A 14,963-nucleotide genomic window follows, 5' to 3' on the forward strand; every position below is an offset into this window, starting at 1 on the left:
TAATGCAAGATAATATATCCATAGTAAGATATAACAAGTTGTCTTGTTGCACAATATCTTTGTATCTTCAAATCATTTACGACTTATGGTGACACTATGAATCAGCAACCTCCAAGAGCATCTGTCATGAACCACCCTGTTCAGATCTTGTAAGTTCAGGTTGTGGCTTCCTTGATGGAATCAATCCATCTTTTGTTTGGCCTTCCTCTTTTTCTACTCCCTTCTGTTTTGCCCAGTATTATTGTTTCTAGTGAATCGTGTCTTCTCATGATGTGTCCAAAGTATAACCTGAGCTTCATTTTAGCTTTTAGAGATTGTTCTGGCTTAATTTGTTCTAACACCCAATTATTTGTCTTTTTCGCATTCCATGGTATGCACAAAGCTCTCCAGCACCACATTTCAAATGAGTTTCAAATGTGTCCTCGTCAACTTTAAAGTTGCATTTTTTTTAAACAGTCTAGTGCTAGAAAATGAGGATAAAGCATAATTAACAGAGGTGTAAAGAACAATCCAAATGATTGTGAACAGTGACACCAACCTACTGAATCCCATATGTGTGTGTGTGTGTGTAATATACAGAGTGACTTCAGCATTTCATTGGAGCTAGAATTGTTCATGTTCCAGAAGTGGTTGAAAGGCAAGTAATAAAAAGGTGGATTTTTTTGGTGGTGATTCTAGTAAATCAACTGCAGTTTAGCTGCAAAACAATAGATTCCATGTACTATCTGTACTAGATATCTACCATCTACTGGAGGTTGGAAAAGAAGAGTTGCTGACAAGTGTGGAAGCTGTTTCACAAGAAAGGGCAAAGCATAAGCGGAGCTTAGGTTTTCCAGTGCTAAATATCAACAATGTATAATGCCTCAAGTTTATCTGCACACGTGAAAGAACATTTCTGAAAACGGGTGTTCGAACTGTGCTATTAGAAACGGGAGTAAGTGCAATGCTTTTATCGGTTATAACTGTCCGGAATGATGGGGTCAGGCTTTGGAAGAGCGTGCCTGCAGTACAGCTATAAACCCAGCGCAGTGCATCATATTTTGTCCTGTGTAAGGGGCGTATAATTTCTTCTGGCTAGTAAGCCAAGTGTCCTACGAAGGGGCTTCACTCGTTCAGCCTGATTACGTCACGTAAACTCTTAAATGAACGAGAGTACAACAACGACGCCACGTTCATTACAATGTCCTGCGGCGTAAAGTGGAAACGTTCCTTCCCCGGTTCATTTCTTTATTAACGATAAATATGGCGGTGGAAAGGGAGAAAAATGGGAGTCACGTTTCCCCAGCAACCTCGGTTGCCCGCGTTCCCTTCCTCGCCGTCCTGAGCGGAGGAAGTAGCATAGAGTACTTCCGGTGGCGGCGGCAAGAGGGAGGGAAATTTACGCCGGAAGGGGTTGCGCTTTGTTTGGACCAGATGAGGTCGCAGTGAGGGTGAGTGCGTGGGAGGGTGAGGGGATTGGTAGTCTGGCCTTCGCTCCCCTTGTTCCGGCTTGGGTTTCCAGTGTCCCCCACATTGCCTATGGAATGAATGCCCCCAAGCTGCAAGACCCCGCTCCTGGAGTTCCTTAGGTCCCGCCCCTGCACTTCCCCTCCCTGGGCCTCCCGCGGGACCACTCAGCTCCCTTTCTTTTTTGTGGTAGGCTTTCTTCCTCCACCTCATCCAACCAACCTGATCTCCTGGGGACAAACTGGGGCCTGTCTCGGTCCTTTTCCTCTCAGGAAGTCTTTTAGGGCTGTTTGCTCTTTAAGGTTTACGGGGTGCCGTAAAGTTTCAGATGGGGTTTGTGTAGTTGGAGAACGGAACACCAGATGAGTTATGAAGGAACTGACATCGCGGATGAGCTACATCACGTTGTCACTACTCTGATCGGAATACATCCTCGCCGCTGAAGCCAAAGAGGTTTGTTCATAGTTTTGCTTTTTTAAAAACAGAATACGTTGTCAACGTTGCCTGCCATCAAAGTACTACAGAAGGGACCCAGTTATTTGAAATGCACATGCAAATCCTAATCTTAATTTTGGTCATTGCAAGGTTTGGAAGGGCATGCTGTTTCCATGCAGTATGTGTTCTTAAGAAGCCCCCACCCTCAACACACAAACAGATCTTTTAGTTGTAGCGTTATAAAGATGGGTCCCCATTCACCAAAGATACAAACTATTAGAAGCATATTAGACCGGGCAGATTGCTTATTTCCTCCTTCTTCAAAAGTTGCTGCTAACTTTATTTGGTAATGAAGTCGTCTGGCAGTTTTCAAAGATGTGAGTAGGATCGTTAGACCAGTGGTTCTCAACTTTTTTTGGGGTCACAGGCCCCTTTGAGAATCTGATGAAAACTATGGACCCCCATAAGTAAATAAATAAGTTTTATTTTATTGTGTTGGAAATTGATTTTGTTTTGTACTCAGTTCACAGAGCAAGCTTCCTTAAAGGCTGCTTTTTCCTTTGCACTGTGCAGGCATAGGGGAGTGTTGATCATGTTCTTGAATGCATTTGTATTTTATATAGGATGATTTATAGCAGGCCTGGCCAGGTTTCTGTGTGAACTAAGTGCATCCTATGGTTCACCTCAGAATTCCGGGCAGCTCAAAGCAGTTCTGTGGCAGATGCACAGGTGTTCTCTGTAAATTAAGGTAAAAAGGTAAAAGCTTGAAGTCCATAGACTAGACAGCTGAAATATAGTTCCCTCTTGAGATTAGGATAGTGGTGCAAAATAATTTTTATCTTTCTTTCTCAAGACAAATGCATGCAAATAGGAGTGATTTTCATGCATTACTTTTTTATCTTTCTTTGTATAGCTTTGGGGGACAAATCAAGTCTGAGTCCTTACCATAACCCTGGCATGACTTTGAATGTTTTGTATCACAAAGGTAAAGATAAGTTTAATAACTGATGGTTTATTGAATGGTCTGCTGATGGTCAAATGTTAAATATTCTTGGCTTTTGGACCTTTAGTAGACAATTATTTAGAAATAGCATGATTGTAAACTGATTTACAAATCTGAGTAATCTTGTGTAGGTCTACTCAGAGGAAAGTCTCATTGTATTCAGTGGGACTTACTTGTAGGTAAGTGTACATAGCATTGCAGCTGTAGACTTTAAGCTGAGCAATGACCCCATGGGAGTTTCCACTCTGGAATTTTAATGCTAAACCTGAAGTATGAGAGTTAAAAAGCATGCAATTTGTGTGTGGGGTTTTGTTTGCCCTTTTATTGTGAAGTATGCCACCTGAGCTGACTCTACCCCCACAGTCTTCTCTAGTTGCCTATGGAGGTTCACTATGGGTTTTGTGCCAGTCTGTAAATATAAAATATGCTGAGTTTGCAGATTGAGTGTCCACCCATTCTCATAAATTCTGCAAATCCAACTCTCAATTTTCAGCCATGCTTTGGCTGTGACAGCAGATGGGTGGGATAACTTGGAGCTTCTTTTATCTGATACAAGATTTCACCTTTGTGAAGTATTTGAAGGGTTTGGCGTGATCTGAGTTTTCAAACAATATTGCTAGGAATGTCAGATATATCTGTATGAAGGTAAAATCTTGTTATGTCGAGAGTAAAAGAATTGCAGCCAATTTCTCTTGGTTGCATCTTAAGTATCTCCTTGTAAATAATAGCCAGCCATAAACTGAGCTATATATATCATTCACAGCCATGTGGTAAACCTTGGTCTGGACTGTGCTACAACAGACTGCAGGGAGGGTTCATGTGACTGAATAATCCTCTATACCAGCTTTTCCCAACCTTTGGGTCCCCAGATTTGCTGGGCTACAACTCCATTCAGCCCCAGCCAGCATGACCAATGGTCAGGAGTTATGGGAAGTGTAGTCGAGCAACATCAGGGGACCCAAAGGCTGGGAAAGGCTGCCCTATATATAATAGTTCCGTCAGTATACATAACTAGATGTCAGAGAGGAGTTCTAGGCTAATCTTCTCTTTGACATACTAGTTTTTTGCACAAAAGAGCATTCAGTTATTTATGCTCCAACTTGCAGTCTAAAGTAGAACAGCCCGGTCACAGATTTTCCACCACGGGGAGAACCAGTCCTAAGAAACAGGGCATGGGGTGCAGCTATGGAGAAAGGATATGGCTTTCATTACAGTCCATGTGTACATAGAACTCAGTCTGGCACATGATTTCAGTGAGTCACTAGTGACAGAGAGTAGCTCCTATTCTTATGGCATCCTTGAGTGAATTCCCTTACTTGTTCTCAGTATAAGTGAATGGCTGACATTCATTACTATGGGCAAAAATAAAGCTCTATATCAGGGCTGTGGAGTCGGTATGCCAAACCTTCGACTCCTACTCCTCTATTTTTCTACTGTCCGACTCCGACTCCACCCAAAATTGCTTCTTGTCAATCAAAATTTATTTGGAAGTCAGTCGGTACATTTCTACCGACTCCGACTCCACCCAAAATTGCTCCCGACTCCGACTCCACAGCCCTGCTCTATATAGCACTGAAGCTGTAGCTCAGTGCTTTGTGTGTAAGTCCCAAGTAGTAGTGCCTAATTTTACAAAATTACACAGAAGCACATATGCACAAGTTAGTGCTGTTGGTAGCTGCATTAGAGCAAGGATTTCTCCTTGTACAATGGGACTTTTCTCCCTCTCCTACCCCTGTGCACCCCATAAATCTGTTCTCGGTTTTCCTGCAACCCTCCAAAACAGATATGAAGGTGCAGGGCACGCATGAGGGGAAAGTCCTGTTGTATTAGTGCTAATCCTTGTGCTGCTTTGTTGAATACCACTCAAAATCACTATATTGTAACCCATAAATTCATCCTCTTAATGCCACTCTCTATTTTCATTCTTGCTGAATCCCTATTTTACTCCTTGAATTGTGAGCCCCTAGGGAGGGCTAGGGAACCCTGGATTACAACTTCAATCATTCCTGACAAGTGGGCATGCTGGCTAGGGTTTATGGAGTCCAGCAACATCTGGAGGCCCACAGGTTCTTCATCCCTGCACTAGGGAATGAAAATATTAACATTTAGAGAAAGCACTGTAAATTGCTTTTGAGTCCATGGAATATAGCAGAATACCAAATAAAGAAAGAAGGATGCCTTCAAAATATGAAAAAATCATTGTCTTTTAGCCGTGATGATGTGCTTACAAATATTAAGGGGTGCCTTACCCATATTAGGCGATGTTGTATAACAGCCCTGATGTTCAGTTGTTGGACAATAGTCCATTCGTGATCTTGGGGTAAGACCTTAGAACTCTTAGTTTACTTCCCCTTCTGTGCTGCAGAAATCCAGAAAATATGAGGGAACAGATGAGACAGAGAAGGTATTTTGAAAGCTTTAAAGAATGAAAGTCTTATGAAGAGGTTTAAGGGCTGTTCATTACAAATTGGTATGCTAAACCAGATGGGTCATTTATTTATTAATTATTTGATTTATATCCCACCCTTGCTCCCAGTAGGAGCCCAGGGTGGCAAACAAAAGCACTAAAAACACTTTAAAACATAAAAACAGACTTTAAAATACATTAAAATAAAACATATTTAAAAACAGTTTTTTAAAAAAAGCTTTAAAAACATTTGTTAAAAGAAAAGGTTTAAAAACATATTAAAAAGCAATTCCAACCCAGACGCAGACTGGGATAAGGTCTCAACTTAAAAGGCTTGTTGAAAGAGGAAAGTCTTCAGTAGGCGCCAAAACGGTAACAGAGATGGCGCCTGTCTAATTAAGGGGAGGGAATTCCAAAGGGGAGGTGCCACTACACTAAAGGTCCATTTCCTATGTTGTGCGGAACAGACCTCCTGATAAGATGGCATCTGCAGGAGGTCCTTACCTGCAGAGTGCAGTGATTGACTGGGTATATAAGGGATAAGACGGTCTTTCAGGTGTCCTGGTCAAGATAATCTGTTTCATCCAAGAGTACTTGTAGTTGCTGTGCCACAACCTTCTCGATCACCTTCCCTAAGAAGGGGGTATTTGCGACTGGTTGGTAGTTGTTGCAAACCAATGGGTCCAGGGTGGGCTTTTTCAGGAGCGGTCGGATCACTGCCTCTTTCAGGGTGGCTGGAACCATTCCCTCCCACAACAATGTGTTGACCACTCCCTGGATCCATTCGGTCAAACTCCCTCGGCAAGCTTTCATAAGCCAAGAAGGGCAAGGATCGAGAGGACACGTTGCTTGCTGCATCGTTGCAAGCACCTTGTCCACGTCATCAGGCCACATCAACTGAAACCGTTCCCAAGAAGTTGCAGCAGACATTGCACTGGACACCTCACTGGGGACTACAGTAGACGTGAATGGGGCATCAAGATTGCTATGGAGGCGAGCTACTTTACTCTGAAAGTGCTTTACAAACAATTCACAGTGGGCCTCTGAAGGGTCTGATTGATCTGCAGTAATTTAGATTTTATTGATTTAAACACCATAACGAGACTACATTCCATCTTTATAATTGGCTTGTCTGAAGACAGTTAAATACAGCCATCAAGGTCCTGGTCCTAAAACCATCTATTCAGAAGCACATGCATTTGGTTTCAGGACTGTAAATGCCATTTAGGAAACATCATGGAACAGCTTTAGACAGATTCCTGTAAATATCTGTATAATGGGCTACTATAATAAGAGGGAAAAATTAGAAAACTGAAGAAAAGGATAGAAAATATAATGCCCTTATATAGAGCAGTTATATGATTCATCCTTGAGTGCAGTGTTTAGTCCTGATAATTCCTTCGCAAAAGATAGAACTAGGGGAAAGTATGGGGAAATACTAAAATTGGTGTATGAAAGCCACTCTATGCAAACAAATACAGCTGCAGCACTAGGGGACTGAAGACCTGCCCTGGGAGTGAGTATCTGAGCATCTGGGTGCTTGCTGCTCGCTCCTTTGGGTTGCTGTCCCTCGAGACAGCTGAAGTCCCTAGTAAGTGCTGCAAGGACTGGGACCCCTACCTGACCCTGGCTCCAGAGAGAGGCTGCAGTTAATCTTGCAGCCTCTTGCATCAGCTGCTGGCTGGGTCAGGAGGCATAAATGCCAGCTGCCCTTGGGCAGTGGGGTTGTCACCGAAGGGGCAACTCCAAACGGGGTTTCCCCTTGGGGAATTTCTTAGGGAGTCCCGAGAGCAAGGGTGATACCCCCCTTCTATTACCGTTTCTTTTTTTAATTTGTTTTCTGTTGAACCAATCTAGAGATTGGTGGTGGGGAGAGCGTGTGGTGCATGTGTAGTTCCTGCACAGGGTGGGAGCCTGTGCAGTGAACTGAATGATAGGAGATAGTCACCAGATGTCTTCAGAGTGAGAGTCTGTAACTGGTAGAAGGCTGGCCCTCCCTGGGTGTGAGACAGGAGGGGGAGTAGATGGACCCTGTGTGAAAAAGTTTGAATGTGTATGACTATTACCAATCCTTGCAGAGGCCTACTGGGATAATTTGCTCCAGCACGTTTTGTTGGTGGGCTTGTGTTGGGTCCACATCAGGTGTTTAGGAGGAATTTTAGTACGGAGGAACATGGGTGATGCCACCCCAATTTCGGTGATTATGGGCAGAGGGAAATATAGCCATGGGGAGGTGGTGAATTACCATAGAAGACAAGGGCAAGGCTATCTGCGCCTTGTTCTTTGCTGCTACTCCTCCCATGGGTGGGTTCCTCATTGCTCATCTGCTGTGCCTACTGGCCTGTGTGTGTGTGTGTTGTTGTTTAACGCCAGATCAGTACACAATAAGACCACTGTCATCCATGATTTGATTGTGGATGAAGGTGCTGATTTGGTGTGCATTACCGAGACCTGGGTGGGTGAGCTTGGAGGAGTTGATCTGACCCAACTTTGCCCACCTGGATACTCGGTGCAACACCAGCACAGGCTGCAGGGATGGGGCGGGGAGTTGCTGCGGTCTACAGAACTTCCATCTCTGTCACCAGGAAACCACTCTGTCTTGGAGCTGGCTGTAAGGGCCTGCACCTGGTGTTGGGCCAAAGAGACAGTAAACTAGGGTTGCTGCTGGTGTATCGTCCACCCTGCTGCCCGACAGCTTCTGTGACTGAGATGGTGGAGGCCGTCTCGGCTGTGGTGTTGGAGGAGCCCAGAACGATAGTGCTGGGTGATTTCAATGTCCGTGCTGAGGGTGGGACTTCATGGCCTCCATGATGACCATGGGGCTGTCTCAAGTTGTTACTGGCCCAACACATAGGGCAGGGCACACCCTCGACTTGGTTTTTGCTCCAGATGGAGGAAGGGGTGGTCTGGAGATGGGGGGGTGGATGTCCATTATTATTATTATTATTATTATTATTATTATTATTATTATTATTATTATTTATTAAACTTATATACCGCCCGACTAGCAATAGCTCTCTGGGCAGTGAACAACAAAAAATACAATAAAATTACACAGTAATACAACAGAGCATATAAAAAGTACAAAATCTAAAATCAGATTACAACACATTTAAAATTAAAATTAAATTAACTTAAATTAAAATGCCTTGGAGAAGAGGAAGGTTTTAACTTGGCGCCGGAAAGATAATAATGTTGGCGCCAAGCACACCTCCTCGGGGAGACTATTCCACAGTTCGGGGGCCACCACTGAGAAGGCCCTAGATCTTGTCACCACCCTCCGGGCCTCCCTATGAGTCGGAACCCGGAGGAGGGCCTTTGTAGTAGACCGTAGTGTACGGGCGGGTTCATATCGGGAGAGGCGATCCAACAGGTATCGTGGTCCCGCGCCGTATAAGGCTTTATAGGTTAATACCAACACTTTGAATCTGGCCCGGAAGCATATTGGAAGCCAGTGCAGGTGAGCCAGAACAGGTGTTATATGCTCGGACCGCTTGGTCCTTGTTAGCAATCTGGCCGCCGCATTTTGCACTAGCTGAAGCTTCCAAACTGTCTTCAAAGGTAGCCCTACGTAGAGCGCGTTGCAGTAGTCCAAATGCGAGGTTACCAGAGCATGTACCACTGATGTGAGGTCCTCCTTACTCAAATAAGGACGTAGTTGGGCTACCAACCGAAGTTGGTAGAACGCATTCCGGGCCACCGAGGCTACATGAACCTCAAGTGAGAGGGAAGAGTCTAAAACGACTCCCAAACTACGAACCTGCTCCTTTTGGGGGAGTGTAACCCCATCCAGAACAGGATATATATCCACCATCTGATCAGAGAAACCATCCACCAACAGCATCTCGGTCTTGTCAGGATTGAGCCTCAGTTTGTTAGTTCTCATCCAGTCCATTGTTGCAACCAGGCAACGGTTCAGCACATCAACAGCCTCACCTGAAGAAGATGAAAAGGAGAAGTAGAGTTGCGTGTCATCAGCGTACTGATGACAACGCACTCCAAAACTCCTGATGACCGTGCCTAATGGCTTCATGTAGATGTTAAAAAGCATAGGAGACAAAACCGAACCCTGCGGGACCCCACATTGGAGAACCCACGGTGTCGAGCAGTGTTCCCCAAGCACTACCTTCTGGAGACGGCCCGCCAAGTACGAGCGGAACCACTGCCAAGCAGTGCCTCCAACTCCCAACTCCGCAAGCCTCTCCAGAAGGATACCATGGTCGATGGTATCAAAAGCTGCTGAGAGATCGAGGAGAATCAACAGAGTTACACTCCCTCTGTCTCTCTCCCGACATAGGTCATCAAACAGGGCGACCAAGGCCGTCTGAGTGCCAAAACCAGGCCTGAAACCCGATTGAAATGGATCTAGATAATTGGTTTCATCCAATAACGCCTGGAGCTGGCTAGCAACCACTCGTTCCAAGATCTTGCCCAGGAATGGAACATTTGCCACTGGTCTGTAGCTGTTGAAGTTTTCTGGGTCCAAGGAAGGTTTTTTCAGAAGTGGTTGCACCGCCGCCTCTTTCAGACAGCCAGGGACCACTCCCTCTCGTAAAGAGGCATTTATCACTTCCTTGGCCCAGCCAACTGTTCCCTCCCTGCTAGTTTTTATTAGCCAAGAGGGGCAAGGATCCAGTACCGAAGTGGTTGCACTTACCTGTCCAAGCACCTTGTCCACGTCTTCGAGCTGAACCAACTGAAACTCATCCAATAAAACATGACAAGACTGTGCTCCGGACACCTCATTAGGATCAACTGCTATAAAATGGGAGTCTAAGTCTCGGCGAATGCATAAGATCTTATGCTGGAAGTGCTCAGCAAACTCATTACAGCGGGCATTGTCATGGTCAGATCACTTCCTGGTGAAGTTTAGACTTATGGCTCCTATCCTTCCCTGCAGGGGTGGTGGACAGATTAAGATGGTCCGCCCCAGAGCCTAATGGAATCCATAAGATTCCTGAATGCCCTGGGGGAGTTCCCAGTAGATAGAGCAGGTGACCCTGTTGAACCCCTTATCACACTGTGGAACAGCAAGGTGCATCAGGCTCTTGACACGGTTGCCCCCGAGCGCCCTCTCCGGCATTGTGGAGCCTGGCTTGCACCTTAGTCCATCAGTGAGCTAAGGGCAATGAAACAGGCTGGACAACGGCTAGAGCGCAAGTGGCAAAAGACGTGCTGTGAGGCTGATTGGGCACAAGTAAAACATCATAACCATGCCTACTGTGTGGTGGTGAGGGCAGCGAAGAAGGCCCACTTCTCTGTCTCCATCGCATCCTCAAGTAGCCGTCCGGTGGAGCTTTTTCATATTGTCAGGCGTCTGTTGACATCAACTCCAGGAAATGGAGTTTTAGATCCTTCGGAGGCCCACTGTGAATTGTTTGCAAGGCATTTTGAGGGCAGTCTTGATGCCCCATCCACATCTACTGTAGTCCCCAATGAGGTGTCCAGTGCAACGTCTGCTGCAACCTCTTGGAAACAGTTTCAGTTGATGCGGCCTGATGACGTGGACAAGGTGCTTGCGATGATGCGGCCAGCAACGTGTCCTCTCGATCCTTGCCCTTCTTGGCTTATTAAAGTTTGCCGAGGAGGTCTGACCAAGTGGATCCAGGATGTGGTCAACGCATCATTGCGGGAGGGAGTGGTTCCAGCCGCCTTGAAAGAGACAGTGATCTGACCACTCCTGAAAAAGCCCGCCCTGGACCCATTGGTTTGTGACAATACTGACTGGTTGCAAATACCCCCTTTTTAGGGAAGGTGATTGAGAGGATTGTGGCACAGCAATTGCAAGCACTCTTGGATGAAACAGATTAACTTGACCCATTCCAATCTGGGTTCAGGCCTGGTTATGGGACTGAATCAGCCTTAGACACCCTGACAGTAGTATCCTTATGGGCCGACTTGGTGAGCTGGTTATTGGAGGCACTGTTTTACAGTGGTTCCGATCCTATATCCAGGGTCGCTCTCACAGAATAGCATTGGGTGACTGTCTTTCGGCCCCCTGGCAGTTGTGCTGTAGGGTGCCGCAGGGTACCATCTTGTCCCCCATGCTGTTTTACATCTATATGAAGCCCTTGGGAGCAGTCATCAGGAGCTTTGGGGTGAGGTGTCAGCAGTATCTTTTGTCGCTAGAGGCCCAGGTGACTTCAGTGGCTAGGAGTGCCTTTTACCAGCTTCAGCTGGTAAGACACCTGCAGCTGTTTCTGGACCGGGATAACCTGACCACTGTTGTCCATGCACTGGTAACCTCCAGGCTGGATTACTGTAATGCAACTCTGTGTGGGGTTGCCCTTGAGGTTGGTCCAGAAGCTGCAGCTGGTGCACAACGCAGTGGCACAACTGCTCATTGGGGCAGCATATCACCAACATGTCACTCCGCTGCTGAAAGAATTGCACTGGCTGCCTATTAGCTACCAAGCTAAGTTCAAGGTTCTGGTTTTGGTGTACAAAACCCTATACAGCTCGGGACCAGGATACCTGAAATACCGTCTTACCCCTTATATGCCCAGTCGATCACTGAACTCTGCAGGTGAGGGCCTCCTGCAGAAACTCTTGAGGTGCGTTCTGCACAATATAGGAAATGGGCCTTTAGTGTGGTGGCACCTACTCTTTGGAATTCCCTCCCCATGAATATTAGGCAGGCGCCATCTCTGCTATCTTTTCAGCACCTTTTGAAGACTTTCCTCTTTCAACAAGCCTTTTAAGTTGAGACCTGATCCCAGTCTGCGTCTGTGTTAGAATTGCTTGTTATGTTTTTTTAAATAATGTTTTTAACCCTTTTTTAACGATGTTTTTAAAGCTTTTTAAAAAAATTTTAACGTTTTGTTTTAATATATTTTAAGGTCTGTTTTTATGTTGTTTTAAAGTGTTTTTAGCGCTTCTGTTTGCCGCCCTGGGCTCCTGCTGCGAGGAAGGGCGGGATAGAAATCAAATAATAAATAAAATAAATAAGATTAAGCTGCCAGTCAAGTCATTTCTCTCTGATAGTTGAGAAGCTGTACATAGACTCTAAAATACTTGGATCTGATGGAAAGTGTCTAGTGTCTACTAACTGGACACTCTTCTGCCTTGTGTTCCTTACTTGTTCTCTTAAACTTACACAGTAACTTGATTTTGACTCTCAGCCTTCACAGGGCTATGAAAAAATGCCTGACCGTGACAATACCTATAATGGCAGTGGTAGTGGAAGTGATGAGGCAAGTGCCAACTCCGATGACATCTGCCGGGATTTCCTGCGTAATGTTTGCAAGCGGGGCAAACGCTGTCGTTTTCGTCACCCTGACATCAATGAGGTCACCAACTTGGGAGTTAGCAAGAATGAGTTCATCTTCTGCCATGACTTCCAGAACAAGGAATGTGTCCGCATCAACTGCCGCTTCATCCATGGCACCAAGGAGGATGAAGACTGCTACAAAAAGACTGGGGAGCTACCCCCACGTCTTCGCCAGAAAGTAGCAGCTGGGCTTGGCCTTTCCCCAGCTGATCTCCCCAACAGCAAAGAGGAAGTACCCATTTGTAGGGACTTTCTCAAGGGGGATTGCCAGCGTGGGGCCAAATGTAGATTTCAGCACCTGCAGCGGGATTATGAATACGATGCCCGGGGGCTGGCCACCCGGGAGCAGGGCATCACCACTCCTGTACGTCGATATGATCCCTATGATCCCATGTATGACTCTGACCGATGCTATGATGACCATGACCCGGTGCTCAAACGGCGGCGGGTAGATGGGCTCCACTTTGAGACTTATGAGTATAACTTCACCAGTCCACGTACAGTGGAATACCGGCTCCTGGAAGAGGAGAATATCATGCTCCGCAAACGTGTAGAGGATCTCAAGAAGCAGGTCAACAACCTTCTAGCCACCAATGAGGTTCTCTTGGAACAGAATGCCCAGTTCCGCAACCAGGCCAAGGTGATGACTCTCAGCTCCACAGCTACAGCCACTGAGCAGACTCTGGCACCCACTGTGGGCACCGTCACCAATTATAATCACAGCATTGCCCAGACTCACACTACCCTGAGCAGCCAAGCTCTGCAGCCGCGGCCTGTGTCCCAGCAGGATTTGGTGGCTCCAGCTGGAGCTCAGGCAGCACCCCCTAGCAATGCAGCACCTCCTATGAATCCGGAAATCACCCCACTCTCAGCAGCTCTGGCTCAGACCATTGCCCAGGGGATGGCTCCACCCGTCTCCATGGCACCTGTGGCTGTATCAGTAGCACCTGTGGCTGTGTCAATGGCTCAGCCACTGGGGGGGATCACCATGAGCCATGCCACTACACCGATGGTGACATACCCCATAGCCTCCCAGAGTATGAGGATAACAGCTATGCCCCACTAGCCTACATTTAAGGGAAGTATCTTCATTCAGTCCGTGCTTTCCCTGGGTCACTACTGGGATCCATGTCTATCTTGTTGGAGGTGATTAACACAAGGAAAAGAGAATGGAACTGATTTCAGATGCTGATCTGAAAGTCACAGGAATTCTTATCTCTACATAGGGGGAAGGACCATAGCCTGGGTTGACGATTTTCCTCATGCAGGCATATGTGGAGCTTACCCCTGAAATGACCGCAGGGCTCAGGGATGCTAACAATGCAAATTGGAGAGTATAGTAATCTTATAGCCTTTGTGCATACCTTATATCTGTTTTGCAGCTTGTCCATCCTAATGTAGTCACCCACCCAATCCCTTTGAATTTTGTAGCTGAGCAGATTGCCCCATCTTGGAAGCACTGCTTATGCATATGCACATGGAATCCATCCTGTGGTGGTCCAGTGAGAAAAGACAGCTAAATTCCCCGGTGATTGCCAATAAAATGAAGAGAGGCTTTCCTTTGCCCAGTCAAAGAAAAGAGCAAAGACTCTAAAACAGTACTAGCTCCACAAAAGGCAGTGATTGTGGCAGCCTGTGTGTTGTATCTTTGTGCACCTTTTCTTGATCTAGTAAGGCAGGAATCTAAATTCCTGTGTATAACTTACTTGAGCTTTGTTGGTATAATATACGATAAACTGGAAATGGTTTCAGAAAACAAAATTAAATCTTGCCATTCCTTCTGGATTGATTAGGAATGGAAAGTTGAAGTTATAGCCCTGGAAAGAGCAGGTTCAACTTACGTATCCTTACCAAAGTTTGGCAATTTGCAGGGTGGCAGTGGTTGTGGACATATATAAAGATGGCCTCTTTTATATGAATGCATCCAGGATACAGTGACAGGATGCCTTGCAGCAACCCTAAGGCTTGAGCAGCCTGATTTCCCAATTGACGCTTGCAGGGGTACGTGGTGCCTTGCAAACCGAGAAATTTCTCCCACTGTCTTGTTCTTTCCTCTGCGAAATGTACTGCTTTCTGCCTGTATTTCATGTCTAAATTGCTGTCATACCTGAGAACGTTGTTGTAGGGACTCACCTGCCCTACATCACTTCATATTTTGTTATGGCACACTTTTTTAAAAAACAAGAAATTTCCCTCATTGTGTGTTTCTATTTGGATTTTTGTTGTTGATACGAACTCTAGCTCCTCCTTGGGTCTATGGTAGCGTTTCATGTTCTTTCATGGATTGGGTTTTATTAGATTGTTTTAATGAAAATGAGGGAAATGCTTCACGACCCAGCTGTTTCTACAGTTAACAGTGTAAATGTTTTCCACTATTAAAACAAATGTACAGACCTCACAAA

General features: G+C 45.8%; 1 protein-coding gene across 3 annotated transcripts; it reads left to right on the forward strand.

Annotated features, from left to right (window-relative positions):
* Window positions 1-1,351: 1,351 nt before the first annotated feature.
* On the forward strand, window positions 1,352-14,963 carry ZC3H10 (zinc finger CCCH-type containing 10). 3 transcript variants are annotated; one of them, XM_061615504.1, is made up of 4 exons: window positions 1,352-1,430; window positions 1,640-1,899; window positions 2,795-2,866; window positions 12,413-14,963. In XM_061615504.1, the coding sequence occupies exons 3-4, from the start codon at window positions 2,849-2,851 to the stop codon at window positions 13,625-13,627; spliced, it is 1,233 nt and encodes a 410-aa protein (XP_061471488.1). In that variant the 5' UTR covers window positions 1,352-1,430; window positions 1,640-1,899; window positions 2,795-2,848; the 3' UTR covers window positions 13,628-14,963. The 3 variants fall into 3 exon arrangements, with proteins under 3 accessions (XP_061471488.1, XP_061471487.1, XP_061471489.1); XM_061615503.1 differs by having other exon boundaries at window positions 1,370-1,899; XM_061615505.1 differs by lacking the exon at window positions 2,795-2,866 and having other exon boundaries at window positions 1,370-1,899.

This window comes from Rhineura floridana, chromosome 3 (genome assembly GCF_030035675.1).
Source record: "Rhineura floridana isolate rRhiFlo1 chromosome 3, rRhiFlo1.hap2, whole genome shotgun sequence".
Taxonomy (NCBI): domain Eukaryota; kingdom Metazoa; phylum Chordata; class Lepidosauria; order Squamata; family Rhineuridae; genus Rhineura; species Rhineura floridana.